This window comes from Meles meles, chromosome 6 (assembly GCF_922984935.1).
Source record: "Meles meles chromosome 6, mMelMel3.1 paternal haplotype, whole genome shotgun sequence".
Lineage (NCBI taxonomy): Eukaryota > Metazoa > Chordata > Mammalia > Carnivora > Mustelidae > Meles > Meles meles.
The window spans coordinates 29,371,986-29,379,575 of NC_060071.1; the positions used below are offsets into that span (position 1 = coordinate 29,371,986).

General features: G+C 39.3%; 1 protein-coding gene across 3 annotated transcripts in view; it reads right to left on the reverse strand.

The window, feature by feature from the left end:
- TUBGCP5 (tubulin gamma complex associated protein 5) overlaps positions 1–6,947 on the reverse strand; it is a 103,687-nt gene extending 96,740 nt beyond the window's left edge. For all 3 annotated transcript variants that reach the window (XM_046009117.1, XM_046009118.1, XM_046009116.1), the window contains exons 1-3: positions 6,774–6,947; positions 4,389–4,442; positions 4,163–4,271 (exon numbers count right to left, since the gene is read on the reverse strand). In XM_046009117.1, the coding sequence (XP_045865073.1) occupies positions 4,163–4,271; positions 4,389–4,442; positions 6,774–6,919 (309 nt within the window). In that variant the 5' untranslated portion in view covers positions 6,920–6,947. The remainder of the gene's footprint in view (positions 1–4,162; positions 4,272–4,388; positions 4,443–6,773) is intronic.
- Between the last annotated feature and the right edge of the window lie 643 nt (positions 6,948–7,590).

Here is a 7,590-nt window from a genome sequence, read left to right on the forward strand (position 1 = left end):
GGGTGCACCTTGCCTGGATTGTAGTTGATATTTTCAACTCCATACATCCCCTCAACCACCACTCAACACAATGACAAACAAAAAAAAGAAAAGAAAGGAAAAGAAAAGAAACAGACACAATGGCCTCTCCTGCAGACCTAATTGATATGGATATAAGCAAGATGTTTGAAATAGCCTTCATGGTAACAATTATGAAGACAATAGTCAGCATTGAGAAAACCACTGATGGCAACACAGAATCTCTAAGGGCAGAAATGACAGCTAATCAGGCTGAACTTAAAAATGCTATGAATGAGTCTATAATAGATACTCTAATTGCTAGGGTAAATGAGGCAGAAGAACAAATTAGTGCTCGAGAAGATAAACTGATAGAAAGGAAGGAAGAGGAGGAGGTCTGGAACAAACAGCTTAAAATCCATGAGAACAGACTTAGAGAAATCAATGACACCATTAAATGTTCCAATGTCACAATTTTGGGGATCGCTGGCGGGGGGGGGTGGCGAAGAGAGAGAAGGACTGGAAGATATACTGGAGCAAATCATAGCTGAGAACTTCCCTAATCTGTGGAAGGAAAGAAGCATTTGTGTCCCAGAAGCAGAGAGGATGCCTCCTAAAATTGGGAAGAACAGACCAATGCCCCCGCATGTAATACCAAAACGCACAAATCTTAGAACCAAGGAAGCCATCCTAAGTGCAGTTAGGGGGAAGAGATTCCTTACGTACAGAGGAAGGAACATCAGAATAATGTCAGACCTGTCCGCAGATACAAGGCAAGCCAGAAAGGGCTCTGTATATGGGCTAGTACTCTAGAAATATAGAACATTAATGATAGAAACTGAGAAAGACACAAAATGATGGAAAAATATTCCATGCTCATAGATTGGAAGAATAAACTTTGTGAAAATATCCTTCCCAAAGCAATTTACACTTCCAATGCCATCCCTATTAAAATACCATTGTCATTTTTCAAAGAGCTGGAACAAACAATCCTAATATTTGTATGAAACCAAAAAAGATGCTGAATCACCAAGGGAAGAATGAAAAAGAAAACCACACCTGGGGGCATCACGTTGCCTGACTTCAAACTATATTACAAAGCTGTGATCACAAAGACAGCATGGTATTAGCACAAAAACAGACACACAGACCAAGGGAACAGAACAGAGACTCCAGATACGGACCCTCAGCTCTATGGTCAACTACTCTTTGATAAACCAGAATAAAATATCCAATGGAAAAAAGACAGTCTCTTCAATAAATGGTACTGGGAAAACTGGACTGCTACACATAGAGGAATAAAATTGGACCATTGCCTCACACCATACACAAAGATAAACTCTAAATAGATGAAAGACTTCAATGTGAGACAGGAATCCATCAAAATCCTAGAGAACACTGGCAGTTACCTCTTTGACACTGGCCACAATAACTTCTTCCAAAACATGTCTCCAAAGGCAAGGGAAACAAAAGCAAAAATGAACTGTTGGGACTTCACCAAGATAAAAAGCTTCTGCCCAGAAAAGGAAACAGTCAACAAAACTAAAAGGCAGCCCATGGCATGGGAGAAGATATTTGCAAATCACATTACACGTAAAGGGCTCATATCCAAGATCTATAACGAACTTTTCAAACTCACACTCAAAAATAAATAACCCAGTCAAAAAAGGGTAGAAGACATGAACAGACACTTCTCCAAAAATAGACATATGAATGGCTAACAGACACATGAAGAAATGTTCAACATCACTAGTCATCAGGCAAGTACAAATCAAAACCACAATGAGATACCACCTTACACTAGTAAGAATGGCAAAAATTAACAAAACAGGAAACAAATTGTTGGCGAGGATGTGGAGAAAGGGGAACCCTCTTACACTGCTGGTGGGAACGCAAGCTGGTACAGCCACTCTGGAAAACAGTATGGAGGTTCCCCAAAATGTTACGAATAGAGTTACCCTATGATCCACTAGTTGAACTAGTAGGTACTTACCCCAAAGATACAGATGCAGTGAAAAGAAGGGACACCTATGTTCATAGCAGCAATGTCCACAATAGCCAAATTGTGGAAGGAGCCCAGATGCCCTTCAACAGATGAATGGATAAAGAAGATGTGGTACATATAACAGTAGACTACTACTTAGCCATCAGAAACAATGAATATCTACCATTTACATCGACATGGATGGAACTGGAGAGGATTATGTTAAGTGAAGTAAGTCAAGCTGAGAAAGACAATTACCATATGGTTTCACTCTTACATGGAACATAAGCAATAGCACAGAGGGCCATAGGGGAAGGGAGGAAAATCCAAAAGGGGAGAAATCAGAGAGGGATTGAACCATGAGAGACTATGATCCCAAGAAACAATCTATGGTTTTCAGAGGGGAGCAGCATTGGGGGAGGGGGTAACAGGGTGATGGGTATTAAGGAGGACATGTGCTGTGATGAGCACTGCGTGTTATACTTAACTAATGAATCAATGAACACTACATAAAAACTAATTATGTACTACACAGTGGTTAACAGAACACTAAAAAAAAAAAAAGTTGGATGCCTAATCGACTGAGCCACCCAGGTGACCTGCCATTTTTAAAAAATTAGTATTACGGTGTCATAGGGTTTAAATTAGTAAATCCTAAAGTCTAAAGTCTACCCAAGGAGCTATATAAAATAAATCAAGAAAAGATCTAAAAAAAATTTACCTTCTCTTTACAAGTGGTCCTTGTAGGAATAATACGCAGAAGTGTATTTCTAAGCTTTAGGACATGGGTTCAGAGCTCTATGCAGCTCTCTTTTCCAGAAGTATTTTTATAGGCTTTCCCTAAATGGATACACAGTTTCAAAAATTATTTAAAGCTCTCTTCCTTATGATGAAGGAAGCTCTCTTTTTTTTTTTTAAAAGATTTTATTTATTTATTTGACAGAGAGAGAGATCACAAGTAGGCAGAGAGGCAGGCAGAGAGAGAGGAGGAAGCAGGCTCCCCGCGGAGCAGAGAGCCCAACGTGGGGCTCGATCCCAGGACCCTGAGATCATGACCCGAGCCGAAGGCAGCGGCCCAATCCACTGAGCCACCCAGGAAGCTCTCTTCTTTACCACTTCCCACAATACAGACAAAGGGAAACCCTAACGATTACAGAATACCTCACAGTATTTACTGTGAGGATGAGTTAATACATGTGCACAATAAAGGGTTTACTCAGGATGCCTGAATTGCCCAAACTCTGAACATCTCAAAAGTCTTTAGGACTGGCCCTTGACTAGCTCCTGAAAGATAACCTCTGAGCTCTTGGAATATCCTCCTGAGAAGAGTGTTTCTGTATGCCCAGAGGCTTTGGGCCATGCAGTATCAGTTTGACTACTTAGCTTATGCTAACAATGCGACGTACATGAACACATTTTCTTATGCCTGAGGTCCTTGGTTTGACCTCTGGGGGTCTGGAAACTGAAAAGCTATGGTCAGCCACATGTGCACTGCACATCCATGTGAATGACCCCCAACCAAGATGTTAGACACCACGGCTCAGATGAACTTCGTTGGTTTGCACACTTTGCACATGTTGTCATATGTTATCACTGGGAGAATTAAGTGCATCGTCATGCAACTCTACTGGGAAGGCACACCTGGAAGCCTATACCTGGTTTCTTCTGAACTTTATTCTATGTATCTTGTCCCTTTGATTATTTTTAAATCCATATCCTTTTACTATAAAAAACCTAACAGTGAGGATAGCAGCATTTTTAAAGTTCTATGAATCCTTCTACCGAATCATCATGTCTAAGGGTGATCTTAGAGACCCACAACTGAAAATGAATGAGCTTAGGATAGTACATGGCATTTGGTTAGCATTACATAAGTAATTATTATTACCAAGTGCTGAAAGCCATTTAAAAGTTTTAAGACAGCCAGATGGTACTATTATTTGTGCTGATCTCTGATCTCAATTTTCAGAGAAGGTTCAGCTAAGCAGAGAATTAAACAAAAACATGCTTTTTCAACACTGGGTTTGATGACAATGCTTAAGTCAATTTCCAGAAGGTTCAGCTCCAATTAGCAGATAATTATAAAACAGAATGAGTGTTTAAATAGTTAACAGAAAAAATGTGATGATAATAGATTTGAAACAGTATAATACATAGGAGATGTCACAATATAATGCATACCTTTGTTTCCTTTATGCTCAGAAGTGATGCATTTAGAAATTCTTCAGTTAATCTCTTCCAACTAGCAGCTTTGCTGAGATCAGAATGAATGATGAATTTTTCATAAATTCTAAAATATATTAAAAAATAAACCAATAGTTAAAAACTTACATTAATAAAAAGATCTACAAGTAAAATACATATATTCCTGAATATACATATGAATATACATATGAAACTAACTTACCCTTCTATTGTCTTTTCTACTTTGTGGCTGTTAACATCCAAGAAACGATGAAATCTAAAAGATAAAATGCAATTCTTACATGAATCTTGTCATATACCTAAGTGGAATTGTCACAGAGCCCTAAATATCCCTACAGATATACTATATTCAGCAATATTACTTCCAGGAGTGCCCCTCTCCTCCTATCACCTCTACCATCCAGGCAAACAGCCACTCAGTGGTCTTAGAGACTGCTCAAGCACATATCATCTTTAGCCTCCTTTGTCCTCTGATTTCCTTATCTTCTCATAATGCTCTGCATTTAAGACCAGCACAGCACATTCTATAGCAGGGGTTCCTAATCTTTTTATGCCATAGTGAAGTCCACAGAAGTTTAGGGATCCCTTCTCAGAATAATGTTTTTAAATCATAAAATGAGATACAAAGAAAACCAAGTATACTGAAATATAGTTGTGAAATATTTTTTAAAGTTTGCTGATATAGTAAGATACATATTTATTAAAGCATTAAATAACAAGATCTAGCAGTAGATCCATAACTATCATTAAAGTAGTAGTAAAAAATATTTAGAAATATCTGCCACAACTTTGTGATGTGAACTATGTGATTTCTACATTTGACAGTCATAGGTAAAGAAGTATCACTTGTTGCTTTCATTCATAATTTAAGAAAATGCTACTTTTTAGTGTTAATTTTTTTCTTGTCCAAATTCATAACACCCAAATTCTATCTTCAGATTCTCAGGTTAAAAACTCCTATTCTACATCATATGTAATTAACTTTTGTCTCTGTTTTCCTTTAGGAAAACTGAAGCTGGATCTCACTTACCTAAATTTCTAGGGCCTAGAACATGGCCACAATTTAAAAAAAAAAAACCAAACATGAATAGTTCATTTTTTTGATGGATTAAAGCATTATAAAATTATAATATAGCTCAACTAACTCTTCTTTTCCATTTTTTAGTATCAAAGACAACAATCTGTATTTAAAAGAATTTACATACCAAATAATATACTTAATTCTTTCCCAGTAAATGGCTGAGTAGAACACCACTTTAACCTATTATTATTTAGTTTATTTTTTTTAATCTTTAGTTTCTCAATGTGTAACAGGAGATAGTAAATTCTAATGTCTCTCCCAAGTCTGAAATCATGTCCATCTACTTAATGCCATTGAGAAATTAATTAAGAGAGAAATTATTTGGGATATAGCACTTAAATTTCCATCTTATATGACCTATTCAGACAGTTACAGGTTACATTTAAGAATTGAGCTTATTATTTCAGAAACTTGGTGAGCTTTTAGACTAATTGTTCTCATTATAAACCAAGTAGGTATTATATGTATGATTGTTAAAGCTGATATTCAAGATTACAGATACTGAAAAACTGTTTATTATTCAAGATTTCTACTGAAGTGACACCTAGATGGCTCACTCAGTTGGGCACCTGCCTTCAGGGTTCTGGGATGAAGTTCCTCTGCATTGTGCTCCATGCTCAGGGGGAGCCTGCTTCTCCCTCTGCCTGCTGCTCCCCCTACTTGTGCTCTCTCTCTGACAAATAAATAAATAAAATCTTTATTTAAAAAAAAAAGATTTCTACTGAAATTAAGCAGGCAGAATATTAACACTGAACATTCTTTTAGAAATACTTCCATTAAAGATAATGATCATGACAGTAGACAACTTCCATAAATAAAAATAAGAGCTCTGACTTCACCTGAGTATCTAAACCAGATAAATCTTGAAAAATTACATGAGAAACTATATTAGAAGTTGTATTATTGGGTGGCTTAGGACTATGTGCCAGGAACTGTTCTACGTGTTGGGATAAGAAATGAACAAAACAGACTAAGATCCCTAACCTTGTGGAACTTAGATTCTAGCTGGAGGTAGCGGTGAAGGAGACAAACAGTAAACAACATACAAGTTATCCAGTGTATTATGCTGTGTGTTTTTGAAAAAGAAAAAAAGACCAAGGTAAGAGAAATCTGGAGTGGCCCAAGAAGAGATAGGGTACCAGTAAGAATACAGTGTTAGAGTGTGACCCTTATTCTGCTCTAAAATTTCACTTACCTATCCATTCAAAAAATGATCTGCAGTGTATCCTGCTAAGCGCAGTGGGTGGAGCAAGGTACAGACAAACACAGACCCGTTCTCTAGAAGTGCGCTTCTAAGGATAAGGACCTTAACAATCCACAACCCACTCTTTCAGTATGCTTGTATCACAGCGACAGGGATCCAGGGGGCATTAGGGCGCCAGGCTGCTGCCGGAGCAGCAGGGTCCACGAGAGCTTTGCTGGGGGTGGGGAAAACCGGCCGCGCGCCCAGGATACTGCTTGATCCCTTCCTGTCCCTAGCCTCGGCCCGGGAGCCGCGCCCCCCACCTGAAGTTGGACCAAGCAAAGTGCAGGGCGAGCTGGAAGTTAGGGTCCGCCTCGTCCTGAAGGCCAGCCACATGGCGAACGAGCTCGCGAACGTCGCGCTCCTGCTGCTGGTCCAGTTGGCCCCAAGGTAGTGTCAGCCGAGACATATTGCCGGAACTCCCACGGCAAAGCACCTCGGCGGGGTTGTGCCCGCTCTCGCGAGAGTTCGCGCTCCCGGTGCTTTGCTACTCTGAGAGGCTCAGGACGTTGTCGCGAGAGTTCGCGCTCCTTCTGAGTTGAGTGTGCCCGCTGGTCCTTGCTGGCGGTTCCGGGTAGCGTTTTGCAGCTTCATCTCGGTATGTTTAGGAGCGGGTTGAAACAGTTAGACGTTAGATTAGTAATAATAATACTGATGATAATAATAATAATAGCGTGCTTAAAGAATTAGCCGTTAGATTAATCATAATAATAACAACAATAATAAAATAATTGATCATCTCTGGCAAACTTTGGTTGTTGTTTAATTTGCCATGTTTCGAGAGCAGCCAGTTAGTTTTCATTCAGTGCACCTATTTGCATTTGCCTTTCAGATTCCGTGACCAGTTAGTTGTCCGTTCTTATCCCAGCTTTAGTTTCTCCTTCTAGTGGTGATCTCTAATGATCTCTCAGTTTCACTCTGTCTACTTAGGTCACACGACCTGGTCCACAGTATAGCAGATGTCAGCAAAAAGGCTTGCCTGGCAGAGGCAGACAGGCTGAGCGCTGCTCCACTGTGATTGGGAGCAGCCAAAGGCGATTTTATAATCTCTGTTGATCAAAGATGGAGTATTGTCTTTGT